We start from the raw sequence: 17,083 nt of genomic DNA on the forward strand, positions 1-17,083 counted from the left end.
GACACAAAGAAGTGGCCGAGTCTCAGAAAGTGGACAGGACGACACGCACTCCTGGCTACTTCCTGTTCTTCCCCAAAGCTCGCTCGGCTTCGGCAGAAGGAAATCCCGGGAGCACCATGGCTGGTGTGCCTCCACGTCACCTGGCGAAGCTCATCACGGCCAGTGCACGGGAAGTCCAGCACCGGCCGAGGCCTCCAAATGGCAGGCACACCAGGCACGCGATTTCAAAGAGAAGCCAGTTTAAAGCAAAGCGTTAGCATACGCCTGGAGAAAACTATCCTCTAAGAAATGAGACACAAACAGCCAGGGAACGCTCTCCCCCACCAGCTCAAACACGTAACTGCTGTCTTCCTTCAGCAGTGATGCGGGCACCTCGTCACTGTACCTTGTCGCCCTTCTTCACAGTTCTGGTCGTCAGCTTGCTGATGGCTTTCTTGGCTGCATCTCCCAGACGACGCTGCGAACATTGTAAAGAAAAACAGACATTAAGTGCAAGGTCTCTGAATAGTGTTTTTTATTTTACAGTGATGACGTGTCTGGAGTCCCCAGCGCGCTGCATCACGTTCCAGGGCGCAGCACGGGAGCGAGCCCCAGTGGTCTTCCTGCAGAGCCGGTGCTCTGGGCGCTTCATGGGAAACAGACACAGTCAAAAGGCCAGGTGGCACGGTCACCACTGCGTTTTGCATGAATGAGCATTGGAAACACTGCGGCATCGTCAGAACCTACTTCTGGTACACGCCCGAGCGCCCCACGGTGCGAACGGTTTGCCCACTCTGCTCCACCGACGCCCACTGTCCCAGCTCCGTCTCAGTAAAGGCCCACCTCCCACGCTCCCTGAAACAGCTCATCGCACCGCCCGCGCAGGCAGAGAGCGGTTGTGAGTGCTGCTTTGGCCTCTGCCTCTGCCACTGCCACGCCCCATGGTCTCAGGAAGGCACACACACTTTCCAGGTGGAGTCACCGAGGGCGGAGTCCCAGAATCTCTAGGGCTGCGTTTGCCCAGCACTGCCAGATGCTGCTAGCACTGTGGGACACTAAGAACCCAAGATAAAAGGATGGCAGACCGAGGGCACCCAGTGGGCGTGGCAGCACAGGGGAGCGAGGTTGGGGCGCCAAGGCTTGGACAACGGAGCAGGAAGGCATGAGTAGGGAAAAGTGTGGGGGTTGCGAGGGGGACGAGGACAGTGTAGTGAAGGCACACGGGTGCAAAGTGCAGGTTCGTGAAGGCAATTCCAGTTCAGCAGGAGTAGGGTGAGCATCATCTTATTGTTCCGACCGAAATGCTTTGAGAGCCAGAGGGCCCAGTAATAGTTACCTGGGGACAACAGGCACAGACAGGCACACAGGGACGGGTGGCCACATAATCAGGCTCTCAACTGTGGGGGCTAAAAGGAGAGATGCCTTGGATTCTATCCCAAGGGTAAAAAAAGTCACAAAAACATACGAACTTTAGAGGGAATTAAAAATATACAAAGACAGTTTATTGAACCTCTTTGCGCCCATCACCCAGTTTCAATTATCCATATTTTGTGCGTGTCTTTTGTCTGTCCCCCCTCTGTATTGCACAAGAAGGTTCAAAGCACATCACAAGCTTGTGTAACCGCACCTGTAGCCTTCACTGTGTCTGACAGACGTGGGCTCTCACTGGGTGCCGTCCTCTCTCACAAAAGTAACAGCTGGTCAATCGGGCCCAACACTCAGACTCGAGAGCCTCTTTTGATCTCTAGGAGCCCACTCGATCTCTCTGTCTTTCTCTCTCTCTCACGCGCACACACACACACACACAAGGCAGGCCTCCAGGCGATGTGCTCACATCCGTTCGCAACCACGAGCAGCGCGGAGGCAGAACGGACGTGCAGGGAATGTGTGCGTGGTGCGTGTGCAGCGTCACGCTTTGGCAGGACCCGTGGGACCCGTGCAATCAGGCGGTGCACCCGCCAGCCCACCAGTGCCTTCGAGCCTCTTCCCACTCCCCAACCCCATGCCCTACGACTGACTTTCTGCTACTGCAGCTTCTAGTTTTACCAGGTTAACATCAGCGGAATATTTCATGTACTTAAATGAAGCGTACTATTTCGTGGGTCGTTTCTTGCGCTCAGTGTAACCGTCTGGAGACCAATCCATGGTGTCGAACGCGTGGACCCTCCCCCTCTCTCTCCTGCTCTGCAGTACGTATCACCCCACTGCACACATATCCTGCAATTTACCTTTTCACTGCTGATGGGCTTCGGTACTGTCACCCGGATTCTGGTCCTGATGGATGCGTTACTTGTACGAGTCTTCGTAAGGACGCACGCTTCCTTGTCTCTGGGGCAAATGCCTGCGGGGCAGGAGGGCTGGCCAATGTGGTCGACGTGTCTGACTTTCTGAGACACTGCCAGTGTCTCCCCAGCGAGGGGACATTCTGCGCCCCCACCAGCAGCACAGGACCGCACGGGTCCCCAAGTTCTCCGCAGCACTCGCCGTCACTGCGGCGGCTGTCACTGTGCCGAGCATCTTTTCGTGTGCTGACCGCCACCTGAATACCTCCTCTGGGGGAGTCTGTTTGGAACGTTGGCCCATTTTTCTGAGTTTGTTTCCTTGTTATTGACTTGAGAGTAGTTTACAAATTCTAGACAGACATTCCTTTTGCATATTATTTTTTCTCACTCTTTGGCAGTTTTTAATTTTGGTGATTTATCAGTTTCATTTGTGGATTGTAACTTTGCCTATTCCAAGGTTACAAGACTCCCTACTTTCCAGAAGTTTTATCATTTCAGGTTCCATATGGAGGCCTGTGCTTCATTCTGAGTGAGTGCTGGACACGGCCTGAGGCTTTAACTGTGGTTTTGGGGGGACAGCACATGACAGTCAATCATTAGAGCGCCATTGGCTGAGAAGGCCCCCCTTTCCCGATTACACTGTCTTCACATGTTTGGCAAAAACCAGTTGCCCACCAACGGGCGAACACAACTTTGTGCCACTTTGTGCCTATTACTAAGCAAACGTCACACTGTCATTTCTGCAGCTTGTAACGAATTTGTAATCTGGTAGTGTTAGCTCTCCGACTTTTTCCTTTTCCAGCACCCTTCTGGTTGGTCTTGATCCCCTAAGAACTTAGATTCAACGTTTCAATTTCTGTTTAAAAAGCTGTCTGCGATGCACAGTGCACTGAATGCGCGGGTCACTTTGGGGAAAGGCGACATGGTAACAGCACTGAGCCTTCCCCTGAACACCGTGTAGCTCTCCACCTGTTTCTTGTTCGATTCTCTCAGCAACGACTTACAGCCTTCACCGTGCACGCCGTTGGTGAGATCTTTAATAACTTCCTGTCTATGCTATTTCCTTCTGGATGCTAATGAAAGTGGTACTCTACAAATATTGCAATTCCCATTCATTGCTTGTTCAGAAATAAAACTGACTGTTGCATACTGATCTTGTCTCGCTCAGCCTGGCTAAACCCAGATCGGCTCTGGCAGCTTTTTAAGTTAAGACTCATTCGACTTTTCTGCGTAAGTCAACAACCTGATCTGTGAGTGAAGTCGGCTTTACTTCCTCTCTACAAACGGCAGTTTCCTTTCTCCTTCGCCTTCACCGTGCTGCTCTGAGACCCTGGTGCCGTGCGGAAGGGCAGCAGAGCACGGGGCGTTCAGTCCCTCACCAGAAGCTCGGTGACAGCTGTCAGTTTCTCGTGGACGCGCCTCATTGGCTTCAGAAAGCTCTCTTTTATTCCTAGCTTGCTCAAATCTGGAATCGATGTTGAATTACCCTTTTTACATGTTGTTAAGTATAATCTACTAAAATTTTGTTTAGAATTTTTGCATCTCTGTTCAAGAGGGACTCTGGTCTGTAGCTTTCTGTCCTGTAATGTTTTGTCTCGTTTGGTCTCAGGGTGATGCTGGCTTCACAGAAGGAGACGGGAGATATGCCAGCCTTTTCAAGATCCTAGAGTTTGTGTAGAATTATTTTTTCCCCGTATATGTTTGGCAGAAGTAACCAGAAACCATCTGCCCGGAGTTTCCCTTTTTGGGGAAGATTTTAAACTATGAATGCACTTTCTTTGAGCGATAAAGCTCCTGAATTTCTCTCCTCGCCTTAAACAAGTGCTGGTCATTCGTGTCTTTCATGGAGCTTGTCCATTTCACAGAAGCTGTCCAACTTAATTCCTGTGGAGTGGTCCCTAAGACTCCTGTGTGGCCCTTCCAGGTGGCAGTGACGTCACCTCCAGTCGCTGACACTGCTGGCTGATGCCCCTCTCTTCCTCCCTGGCCAGAGGCTTACTGCTGTCACGGGTTTCCTCTAAGAACCCTCAGCTCTTGGAGTTAGTGAATTTCTGTACTGGTTTTCTGTTTCTTAGTTCACTGCTTTATCTTTATTTCTTTTCTCCTAGTTACTTAGGGTTTAATTGCTCTTTTTCCCCCAATCTGAGAGTATGAATTTCAGACCTTTTCTCTTTAGCAGCATCTTAAAAATTTTGATATTCTGTGTTTCATTTTCACTCAATTCAAAGGATTTTCTCCTTTCCCATTTGATTTTTTCTTTATCCTACAGGTTATTGATAGGTTCGTTTCTAAATATTTGGGGGTTTTCCAGCTATTTTTGTTACAGATTTCTAATTTAATTCCAAGTGGTCAGAGAACACGCTGTGTACGACTTGAACCCTTTGAAATCGACTGGGACTGTTCTGTGGCCCAGAGTGTGCGCCCCGCTGCTGGCAGAGGGAGTGTTCTATAAACGCCAGTCCGAGCAAGTGAACTGACTATGTGGCTCACATCTTTTACAAGCTCACCGATGCTCTACTTACCACCTTTTGCCGTGTGTAACACACACGTTTTTGCCCAAATTTTTGAGGGAAAAAAAGTGTGGATTATACTTGGGTAGTACTGAAATACTGCCACGTCCTCTTCCAACCATGTTGTCTGACAAGGTCCGGACATGGAAGGAAGGAATTCAAGGAGTCCATCTTTCTGGAGGAGAACGTGGCACACAAAGGGGGGCAGCAGTTTTCCTGGGATTGCTCTTAGTAACTTCCTTGTTGATATTATTCACGGTCTTACTTTGAACCTTGATTCCCATGAGGAGAAAGAGGCTCGAACCTTGAGGGAACTTCTGAAGGGACAACTAGTTCTCCCCAGACTACTGAATCATGCCCAAAAATTGTTTAAACAATGTGTTTATAAACCTGAGTAAGAAATAATCCCCTCTAATGAAATAGCCCCTGAATGTCTAAAAGTTGGTGGAGAACAGCCCCTCCTTTACCTTGAATAGAAAAATATAGCAATTAGAATTAGACAGGCAAAGAACTAAGAGAAGCTGGTTAGCTATTACAAACTAAGTACGGAGAAACAATTACCAGGGAGTCAGAATCCATAGTACATAGAAAAACATTGTAGACAGAAAAGATGGATAGCTAAGGTAGACATCACAAAGGCCTTGTAATAAATTTCCTATAACCTCTACTCAATCTAGCGTATCCTTTTGCCCCGTGACAAATTCTGAGAACTTTAATAAACAATAAGACATTCAAGCTCCGTACATACAGCTATTTTGAATTGTCTGATATCTGAGTAAATTTTTCTGCTTCGCCTAACCGCAAATGTTAATCAGCGCCTAAAATGAAAATATAAAACCCTGCTTGTACTTGCAATAAACGGAACAGAGCTTCACCGTCCTCTGAGGCGTGATGTCGTCTGTCTGCCATCGCCGACGCCGTACCCACCTTTCAGGAACCCCTGGACCCAGCTGCGGCTGGACCGCGGCAAAATACCTTGCGTCTGTTCTTGTGTTTTCTGATTAGTTGTTACATAAAATCTCTTGTGCCATAATATGTTCAAAAGTAAATGCTAAAAGTCCTTTATAATACAAAAACAAGTATCTAAACATAAATACATTAAAAAAATTGAATTAAAAATTAAAACAAAAGACTTTTTTCCTGAAAGCTTGGGCCAAAACCACGGGAGTGTATTACACACAGAAAAACACGTCATTCTTTCAGTTACTGAGAGGGGTGTGGGAATCTCCGACTACAGCTGCAAGGCCATTTCTCACTGCAGTTCTCTCAGTTTTCACTTTACAGTGTTTTCAAGCTTTGTCGGTGTGTAAATGTTTAGGTGCGACGGTCCTCTTACTAAATTACCCATTTTATTAAGAAACAACTTTATCCCTGGCAACGGTTTTGCATATTAACCTCTATATATTAATATAGAATCGTTCCAACTTTATTTTGAACTGTGTTAATATGGCGTAGTATTTTTCATCCTTTTGATCTACTTGTATTTTTAAACTTAAAGTGTGTGACTTGTAGGCATCACAGGCTAGGTCTCTCTTTTTCTTTCGAGAGAGAAAGGGGGAGGGAGAGAGAGAAGGAGGGAAGGAAGAAAGGAGAGCGAGGAGGAGAGACAGACAGACATCAGTTTGTTGTTCCACTTTGGCATTCGCTGGTTGATTCCTGTCTGCGCCCTGACGAGGGGTCGAATCCCCAACCTGGACGTATCAGGATGACTCTCTAGCCAACTGAGCCACCCAGCCAGGGACGGGTCTGCAATCTGCTAATCTCTGTTTTTAGTTACTTATTTTTAAAGATTTTAAAAATTTATCTTGAGAGAAGGGAGAAAGAGAGGGAGAGAAACATCAGTGTGTGGTTGCCTTTCGAGCGCCTCCTACTGGGGACCTGGCTCCCAACCCAGGCATGAGCCCTGACTGGGAATGGAACCTTTGGATCACAGGCCAGCGCTCAAGCCCCTGAGCCACACCAGCTGGGGTTAATCTCTTTTAATTGGAGGTATACTTTAATGTAATTATTGATATGGTTACGTTTAAGTCTATTATCTTGCTATTTGTTTTCTACTTGTTCCACCTGTTCTTTAGTCCCTTTTTCCTCTTTTTCTGTCTTCTTTGGAATTAAGTATTTTAACTGTGCTAAAACACAAATAACAAAACCGACAGTCGTGCGCGTGCACAGTTCGGTGGCACCGAGTACACGCACATTACCCTGCAGTTGTGACCACCACCCGTCCCCGTAACACTCGGAAGTCTGAGGCTCTGTCCCCACTGAACCCTAACCCCCACCCCCCTCCTGGCCCTGGCAGCTGTCACCCCACTTCCTGTCTTTATGGCTGTGACTGTCTGAGGGCCTCATATAGGTGGAATCGCATAGTATTTCTCTTCTGGTGACCGGTTTATTTCACTGGGCAGGACATCCTCGAGGTTTGTCCGTGTCAGAGTGAACCACAGAACCTTCTTCCTTTATAAAAGGCTAAGTAACACTCCACTCTACACACACCTCACACTTCGCTCATCCATTCCTCCGCCAACGGACACTTCGGTTGCTTCCATGTTGTAGCTGCTGTGAGTAATTCTGCTATGAACACGGGTGCACAGATATCTCCTTGAGACCCTACTTCCAATTCTTTGGGGTCTGGACAAAGAAGTGGAACTGCTAGGTCACAGGGTAACTTTCATTTTTTTGAGGAACCTACACACCATTTTCCACAGCAGCTGTACATCTTACATTCTCACCAACAGTGCACAAGGGACCCAATGGGTGTGAGGTGGTATTTCATTGTAGTTTTGATTTACAGTTTCCTAATGATTAGTGATGTTGAGCATCTTTTTTTTTTAAAGATTTTACTCATTTATTTTTAGACAGAGGGGAAGGGAGGGAGAAAGAGAGGGAGAGAAACATCAAGGTGTGGTTGCCACTCACATGCCCCCTGCTGGGGACCTGGCTGCAACCCAGGCATGTGCCCTGACTGGGAATTGAACCGGCAACCTTTTGGTTTGCAGGCCAGTGCTCAATCCACTGAGTGACACCAGCCAGATCATGTTGAGCATCCTTTTATGTGCTTATTGGCTATTTGTATATCTTCAGAGAATGTCTCTTCAGGTCCTTTGCCCAGTTTTAAATCGGTGTTTGCTTTTTTGTCGTTGAGTTGTAGGAGCTCTTTATATATTCTGCTTATTATACCCTTACCAGATATATAATTTGCAAATGTTTTCTCCCATTCGGTGGGTTGCCTTTTCATTCTGTTGTGTTCTTTGATGCACAGAAGTTTTAAATTTTGAGGCAGTCCAGTGTGTCTAGTATTTTGCATATCTAAGAAATCACTGCCACGTCCAACATCAAGTAGCTTACTCCCTATATTTGTTCTAAGAGTTTTACAGTTTTAGCTTTTACGTTATGATCCATTTTGGGTTAATTTTCGTTTAAGGTTAAGGGCCCAACTTCATTCTTCTGCAGGCAGATACCCAGTTTCCCCAGCACCACTTGCCGAGAGGACTGTCCTCGCCCCACTGAAGAGTCCTGGCCCACGTCAAAAGCCACTTGGCCACACTCGAGCTTTGTTTCCGGGCTCCGTATTCTGTGCCATGGCGCACCCGCCCATCCTCGTTCCGGTCCCACAGCCTTGATCACTGCAGCTCTGCAGTGAGCCATTAAACAGGAAGTGGGAAGATTGTTTTTGCAATTTGGGGTCCCTTGTGGCTCCATATGAATTTCAGAAACCTCGTCAGGACTTTGGTACGGGGCTGCACGGGATCTGCGGGCCACGCGGGGCAGGGCCGGTGTCGCACAGGCTGAAGTCTTCCAGCCCACGATGGCGAGTTTTCCGTCTGTCTGTGTCTTCTTTCGTTTCTTTCAGCCGTGCTTTGTACTTTTCAGCGTAGGAGTCTTTCACCACCACGGCAAAGTTTATTCCTAAGTATTTCATTCTTTTTGGTGCTACTGTGAGTGAAATTACTTTATTTCCTTTTCGGATTGTGTAGTACTAGCATGTAACGGGACACATTCTGCGGGCAGGTCTGAGAGCTGGCGGATTCGATGCGGGGTACAGGAGAAAGAGGGGTTCGGGACGACCCTGTGGCTCTGGCCCGAGCAGCTTACAGGGTGGAAGCGCCATTTGGTGGTGCGAGGCAGACACAGGAAGAGTAGGTTTGGGGGGGCTCCGGTTTGGTGGGTGAAGTTCGAGGTCGGGGACGAGGAGCACTGAGCACTGGAGGCGGCAAAGAGCGGTCCCGTGGGCTTGCTGAGAGCTGTTCGGCGGAGGGCAGAGAGAAGCCTGGCTGCAGCGGCCTTCACCTGGGGCGAGGTGGCGGTAGCTGGTAATTCAAAACACCTCGTCAAATTTCTGCATCGAAACACACAGGCAACTTGAAGGGTAGAAGTAAAAGCCCACAGACAACCTCTTCAGCAAGACCGGGAGAGAGGGAGTCTATACACCCCAGACCACAGCAGGTGGGGCCGGACCGCCACACACAACGTGATCCTTCCCGGACACTGAGTCGGCAGCTGTGCTGAGGTCACGGCAGGGGGGCGGGGGGCAGAGAAAAACAGTTCTGCTCTGACAGCCTGGAGAGCCGAGGTGACCAGAAAGCACCAGACAACGGAGCTCCCTGTCCCCAAAGCAACAGCTCACTGAACAGAACCTCAGCAAGTGCCTCTGAGAGACAGTAAAGGGAAGAGAGGCTTCCAGCCCCGGGGGCGATAACCTCAGGAGGCCGGAGCAGCCACAGGCACAGACGCAGCGCAGGTCCTTTCCCGCGGCCTGCAGTGCGGAAAGCTGCCCGTCCACCTACAAGTACAGGCGCGGACACCCTGACGAAACAGGAGCAACAGAAGGCCTGGTCACACCCTAGGTACTGTGGGGGAGAAACCAACCAAATATCCCCCCAGACAAAGAAACCACAGGAATGTTTTGTTGAATTACAGTGCTTCATGTGTTCTGGAATTTCTCTCATTGGTTATTTGTAATACTTATCTTTTCAAGAAATTTAAGAAAAAAATGTCGGGGGAGGGTGGAGAGGGGGGAGGGAGGTGGGTTCACCTGGGGTGGGGTGGAGGGATGGGGAGAAAAGGCATACAACTGTAATTGAATAACAATAAAATAAAAAATAAATTAAAAAAAAAAAGAAAAAAATGTCAGGCACCCACACGCCGAACACCCCCCTCCCCCGCCCCGTGCTCTTCCCTCCCTCGTGCACGTCCACACCCCACGCCCACCACCTTCCTCCCGCCTGCAGCGCCTCCTTTAATACTTCCCACAGGGCAGGTCTTTGGAGGGTCCATCTTTCCGGTTTATCGGTGACCTTCACCTTTATGTTTGAAAGATACCTGCAACGCATATAAAATTAAAGACGTTGCCTAGTGTCCCCCCTTGTATCGCTCTCAGTGACAGAACTGCTATTGTCCCCAGGTTTATTCCTCCGTATTTTTTCGACTGACACACACCCCTCCCCCCGTTTTCGTTTGGGACTCCAATTACATGTATCCTGGGCTGCTTGAAGTTGTCCCAGAGCTTTCTAACGGTCTGCTCACTTTTTGTGTAGAATTCTTTCAACATTTCATTTTTGGTAGTTTCTGTTGCTATGTCTTTATGGTCACCAATCATTTCTTCCACAATGTCTAATATGCCATTAATACCAGTCAGCTTATTTTTCCTTTCAGACACTATAGTTTTTAAAAAAATATATTTACTGATTATGCTATTACAGTTGTCCCATTTCCCGCCCCCCCCACTCAACTCCATCCTGCACAACCCCTCCCTCCCGCATTCCGCCCCATATTTCATGTTCATGGGTCATACTTATAAGTTCTTTGGCTTCTACATTTTCTACACTATTCTTACCCTCCCCCTGTCTATTTTCCACCTATCATCTATGCTACTTATTCTCTGTACCTTTCCCCCCTCCCCTTCCCACTCCCCCGCTCATAACCCTCCATGTGATCTCCATTTTTGTGGTTCTGTTCCTGTTCTACTTGTTTGCTTAGTTTGCTTTTGTTTTTGTTTTAGGTGTGGTTGTTAATAACTGGGAGTTTGCTGTCATTTTTACTGTTCATATTTTTAATCTTCTTTTTCTTAGATAAGTCCCTTTAACATTTCATATAATAAGGGCTTGGTAATGATGAACTCCTTTAACTTGACCTCATCTGAGAAGCACTTTATCTGCCTTTCCATTACAAATGATAGCTTTGCTGGATAGAGTCATCTTGGATGTAGGTCCTTGCCTTTCATGACTTGGAATACTTCTTTCCAGCCCCTTCCTGCCTGCAAGGTCTCTTTGGAGAAATCAGCTGAGTCTTATGGGAACTCCTTTGTAGGTAACTTTGTCTTTTTCTCTTGCTGCTTCTAAGCTTCTCTCCTTCTCTTTAATCTTGGGTAATGCAATTATGATGTGTCTTGGTGTGTTCCTCCTTGGATCCAGCTTCTTTGGGACTGTTGGAGCTTCCTGGACTTCCTGGAAGTCTATATCCTTTGCCATATTGGGGAAGTTTTCCTTCATTATTTGTTCAAGTAAGTTTTCAATTTCTTGCTCTTCCTCTTTTCCTTCTGGCACCCCTATTATTCGGATGTTGGAATGTTTAAAGATGTCCTGGAGGTTCCTAAGCCTCTCATTTTTTTGAATTCTTGTTTCTTCATTGTTTTCTGGTTGAATGTTTCTTTCTTCCTTCTGGTCCACCATTGATTTGAGTCCCAGTTTCCTTCCCATCACTATTGGTTCTCTGGACATTTTCCTTTGTTTCTCTTAGCATAGACTTCATTTTTTCATCTAATTTGCGACCAAATTCAACCAATTCTGTGAGCTTCCTGATTACCAGTGTTTTGAACTGTGCATCTGATAGGTTGGCTATCTCTTCATTGCTTAGTGGTACTTTTTTTTGAGCTTTAATCTGTTCTTTCATTTGGGCCTTCTTTTTTTGTCTTGGCGCCTCTGTTACGTAAAGGGGTGGAGCCTTAGGTATTCACCAGGGCGGGGTAACGCTGGTTGCTGCGCTGTGTCGCTATACGTGGGTGAGGGGCCTAGAGGGAGCAATGGCGCTTGCTCCACTCTCTGCCAGATTTCAGTCACTTCCCCCGCTACCCTCAAGCAAATTGGGCCCCTCTGGTGCTGATTCCAGGGTGGGTGGGCTTGTGTACATTCTAGGCCCCTGTAGTTCTCTCCAATAAACTCTCCTGTGAGGCTGGGAGTTTCTCCTGCTGCTGCCTCAACCCCCACGGGTATTTTCAAACAGAGGTTTGAGGCTTTATTTCCCCGTGCTGGAGCGCTGGGTTGCGTGGTCTGCTTTGCTCCCCTGCCGTTCCTCCCAGTTTATCTATGCACGAATGTGGGGCCGCAGGGTCTGCCAGCCGCTAGCGGCCTTGTGGGGTCTGCTAGCTGCAGCCTGGCCTGCACTGTTCCACAATCTGCCACCTCACTGGGTGCTCCAGCCGCTGCCTTGCCATGAGTCCTCTCCGTCCTAGCTGCCCATCTCCGCCCCTCCTACTGGTCTGGGTGAGTGTTTCTTCTTTATCTCCTTGGTTGTCAGACTTTTGTACAGTTCGATCTTCTGTCATTTCTGGTTGTTTTTTGTTTTTAAATTGTTGTTGTCCTTCTCTTGGTTGTGCAAGGAGGCACCGTGTGTCTGCCTACGCCTCCTTCTTCGCCAGAACTCTCCCTTTCAGACACTATAGTTTTTATCTTTAGAACTTTGATTTGGATCTTTTTAAAAAAGGATTTTATTTATTTTCAGAAAGAGTAGAAGGGAGGGAGGGAGGAAGGGAGAGAGAGAAACATCAATCAGCTGCCTCTTGTACGCAAACCAACCAGGGATTGAACCTGCAACCTAGACATGCGCCTGGACTGGGAATTGAACCTACAACCTTTTGCTTTGCAGGACAACGCCCAACCAACTAAGCCACACTGGTAAGGGCTTTGCAAATATCTTCGATGTCTCTGCTTAGTTATTTGCATGTATGTGTGGCAGACAGAGTAGTGAGTCTCCCAGAGATGCCCAGATCCGGACCCTGGGAACCTGCGCTTGTGTTCTGTTACAAGGCAGGAGGGAATTAAGGCTGTCGAAGCTGACTTCAGAACAGGGAAATCGGACTCGGTGATCCGGCTGGGACCAGTGTCATCACAAGGGTCCTTGAAAACGGAAAAGAGAATAGGACTTGGGAGTCAGAGGCACACAGTGTGAGGACTCAGCCTGGCACAGCCGGCCTTGAAGATGCAGAAAGAGGGCCACCAGCCAAGGAACACTGGTGGCTTCTAGAAGTTGGGAAGGGCAAGGAAACAGATCCTTGGCCAGAGCAGGGAATGCAGTCCTGACAACACCCTGGTTTTTAGCTCAGGGAGGCCCATTCTGAGTACTCTGCCCTATGAATCATGAGGGTCTGCCATCCGGGAGCAGGCAGTGTTTGGTGGGTACTACTCCTTCAAATCCTTCTGGATGTTTCTGTCGCAGCCTCAGGGAGTTTCCCCATACACAGGGCTGATCAATACTGCCAGACACTAAAGGTGGCCAGGCCTCTACAGGCCTCAGGGCTCTGTTTTCTCTGCACATTTCTCTCCTCTCTGGTAACGTTTCAGTGAACGCTAGCCACCTCGTTCTCCTTGGACTCTTGTAACAGGGTGCAGCCAGGAGGTCCCCCAAAGAGGGATTTGTAATGGGGTCCAGAACTCAAGTGTCAGGAAATATTAAAAATATATAGATGTCCTCACCCCCGTAAGTCTGAGCTGGGGGATGGGACACATGGGGCAGGGCTGTTCTGCATAGCAATAGCTGTGCAGCTAACCTCTGGCACGGTCATTTAATGTATCTATAACCTTTAACTGGTTTCATGGGTACGTTTAGTGGCTGTGCTGTGAGCCAAGGAGATGGGAGTGACTTCGACCCAGGATGTAACTGGGAGGCAACTTCCCATGGTTACAGCACCTGCGTGAGAGCTTGGAGATGATTGGCTCCACACCACAGGGCCACACCTGCTCGGACTTACTATGGCAGCCCAGAAAGGCTGAAAAAAATTCAGGTGTGCTGGCAGGTGTAACTGATTGTGGGAGGAGTCGGAAGTGGGGCTGCAGAGGAAGCTTGGCGCTGGGATTTAAACCCAGGCGTGGCATCCATGCAGGAGGGGGAACCATGTGGCTTTGGGGCTCCCTGTGCCATGTGGCTTAGGAAGCTGGAAAGCAAGATGTAGCAGCGAAGCAGAGCTCTCTCTCGGCAGTTTGGAAGAACGCAGGAGAGACGCTGCAGGAAGGACAGGGGAGAAAGGACTCTTGCTGCTGGGCCCTGAGAAGGTGCCACATGGGTTTGGATTAAGAACTGCAGATCCTGGCGTCACAGCTGATGGTGCTGGGAACCTGGGGGCGGGGGGCTGCCAGCTGAGCACAGATTACTGGGAAGAACGGGGGAGGGGCTGCCTGAGCCACAGACTTCTATTTCTTTTCCTGAGATTCGGTACCCCGGACCGGGCAAAGGGGGGGAAGGACTACGTGTGTTTGTGGGTGTTTAAGAGACTTTGGGATTTTAACGAAGACATTAAGTCATTACTCTAAGTTTGTGTAACTTTTAAATAAATAGTTCCTTTCCTTTTCACCAATCTCTGGCATTGAGAGCTATAATTCCCTGGCGTGGGCAAGGTGAACCTAGTACAGGGGGACCCCGGGAGAAAGGGGGCCCATTTGGTATTAGTGTGTCGTCCCCTCACTGGTCCGGTCTGTAACACTCCCAGTTTTTTCCTCAAATAAGGTGGTTCTCTGGGCTCCGCTTTGGCTTCCCCTCGGCGCACTGCAGACTCGTGCAAAACGTCAAGTAATTCTAGGGCCCGCCTGTTTCCCATTTTTCAGGAATCACCTTCCTTTGTTGCTTGTTGCCTAGGGTCTTGAAACATTGTTTCATATATGTATTCTCCTTTTAACTGTTTCGGGCAGGAGGGTAAACCAAGTCCATTATCCATGTTGGCCATAAGCAGAGTGTCTACCATACAATTTTTTAATGCTATTTTAAAAGACAAAACTGGGTTATGGGTCTGACATTCTAAATTTGGTTGGCTGTTGTTCCTTGTGTCATTTTACTCGGTCCACCTCTTAGACAACGGCTGCCAGATTCTGGCTCAACTGCTTTGACGAGAGCGGCTCCTAGATGGTGCTGTGCACCTGCCAGCACAGCCACTGTGAGGACGCACGGGCCAGCCAACTTTCTGGGTGCCAGGCGTGATCGGAGGTGCAGGCTCTGTCGGTCTGACCCCACCCCCCAATCTGAAGCTCCACCAGCCGGTCGCTTAGCTGACTTTAGCATCCGTCGGTGGCCACTGCCTGACCATGTCCTTTCCCTGAGGGTCACAAATGGGGGACTTCTAAGTCTAGAATTCACTTATTAGTTGAAAGTCTTCTATAAAGACCTTTCCCTCACCAACCAGTTGGTTACTATGCAACATAATTTGTACAGAAAAAGAAACCCCAGGATGCATCTTTTTAAAAAGTTGGTTTTTAAAACAGCAAGTTGGTTCTCTAACAACCATCAGCTTCAAGCAGCACTTACTCCTTGGTGCCCTGCGCCTCCCGTGGGTGTGGAGCGCGCCTTGCGGGTGGGACGCAGGCCCTGGAGACACCACGGAAGTGGTCTTCGGTCACTCGCTTGCTTTCCGAGACCCCATGCATCTTACGTATTTGTTGCCCTAAACCTCCAAGGATCCCTGATTCCTTTGCGTGGGAAATGACCTTTACAGATAACCCTCAAGGTGAAATACGGTGGGGTGGACATTCATTATTTTATTAAGGATGTAAAATGGTACTTTTCTGGTTCTGTCATTCTCAGTTTATTAGCTGGGATTCTTATATAAACAGGGGTACTGGTCACTGATGCCCCTACTGGGGGCAGAGGGGTGCTGTACTTTTTAGAAAAAGGGAAAATAAACCAGAAGTTCATACTGATATTTCCAATTCAAAATTATTATAGGATTATTACTTAATGTCTTTGATTTTAATATTTTTTCTCTTACTCTGGAAATATTTCTAATATCATTAACATAGTCACTTATTTGCTTATCCTACAATATACATACAAGAGTTTCAAATAATCAATATTGCTAATAAGACTATTAAATGAACTTAGAGTTTTTAAATAAATTTCTTTAAAATATCTCAATAGAAATGTATTATCCAAATAATTTCCCTGAAACAATTACTTTCTCCATGTGTTTATGCCAGCATCTTGAAGTATATCTAGGTTAATTTGTTTCCATTTATTTCACTTTTAATTGTTTCTTGTCAGCACGATTTTCCGAAACACTCAGACACGGCTCCGAAGCCGAACCGGAAAAGCAGGCACGAGGAGTCGCACTCACCTCCTCTACCCTGTTCTCTTTCCTTCTAAGCAGCAACTCTAGAAAAACGTTTTTAGTCCCCATCTGGAGATATGCTTGTGTTGGCTTTAATTTTATTTTTAACTTTGATTTTAGAGAGGGGAAGGGAGGGAGAAAGAAAGGGAGAGAAACAGCACCGGTTGCCCTCCAAGCGCGCCTGACGGGGACCCGGCCTGCTCCGGAACCAGACGCCAACCAACTGAACCTCCAGCCAGAAAAAAGCAGTAACTCTGTGTGTTGATTTTCGCTTTACCCTGACATTGTTTCCTCCTGGGATGAAAAGCACATATGTGTGCGTGCATGTATGCAGGTATGTGATACGTATGTCCACATGCAGGAATGTATTTTCACAGGCCCACTCTTTCTCACTGTAAACTAGTGCACTGATGCGGTTCCGCACCACGAGGTCCCTCCCCGCACCCCCTTTCGCAGGTCTGCCCTGCTCCCCTGCAGTCAGTACGTCACAGCGCAGAGTCCAGCTTATTCCAGCAGACTCCTCCTGACGGACACTCGGGCGGTTCAAGTCCTTTGTTATCGTAAACAATGTCACGGGGAGCAGTACTGCGAGCTGCCATTCTTCGCTTTTGTCGCGTTGTCACTGGGCCTTATCCTGGAGGTGGGGTTGCTGAGGCGAAGCCCAGCGTCTGTACAGTTTTGCTAGTTACCCCCGACAAGAACTGTGCCGTTGTGTGCGCATGATCCATGTACAAGAACGCCTGTTCCCTACAACCTTGTCAAGAGGATTTCGTCAGACTTCCGCGGGGCTTTTGTTTGGTTTTTACAAATCGATCAGTAAGAAGTGGTCTCTCCAGTATGGTTTTAAGTCACATTAAACTTGAGTGCAGTTGGCCATCTTTTTTCCTTTTTCTTTTTAAACATTTTAAGTACCATTTGCATTTTTTAAGTGAATTAGTTTTATTCAGGGACACTAGCTCTTTTAGTATCTGGCAATATCTTTTTTCAGGTTGGTCATTCAATTATCTTTT

The 17,083-nt window shown here is 47.9% G+C and overlaps 1 protein-coding gene across 3 annotated transcripts in view; it reads right to left on the reverse strand.

Annotated features, from left to right (window-relative positions):
- RNF130 (ring finger protein 130) overlaps positions 1 to 17,083 on the reverse strand; it is a 106,496-nt gene that overhangs the window by 39,339 nt on the left and 50,074 nt on the right. For all 3 annotated transcript variants that reach the window (XM_053912902.2, XM_053912903.1, XM_053912905.1), the window contains exon 4: positions 386 to 457. In XM_053912902.2, coding sequence (XP_053768877.1) covers positions 386 to 457 — 72 coding nt within the window. The remainder of the gene's footprint in view (positions 1 to 385; positions 458 to 17,083) is intronic.

This window comes from Desmodus rotundus, chromosome 10, assembly GCF_022682495.2.
Source record: "Desmodus rotundus isolate HL8 chromosome 10, HLdesRot8A.1, whole genome shotgun sequence".
In the NCBI taxonomy this organism is placed as follows: domain Eukaryota; kingdom Metazoa; phylum Chordata; class Mammalia; order Chiroptera; family Phyllostomidae; genus Desmodus; species Desmodus rotundus.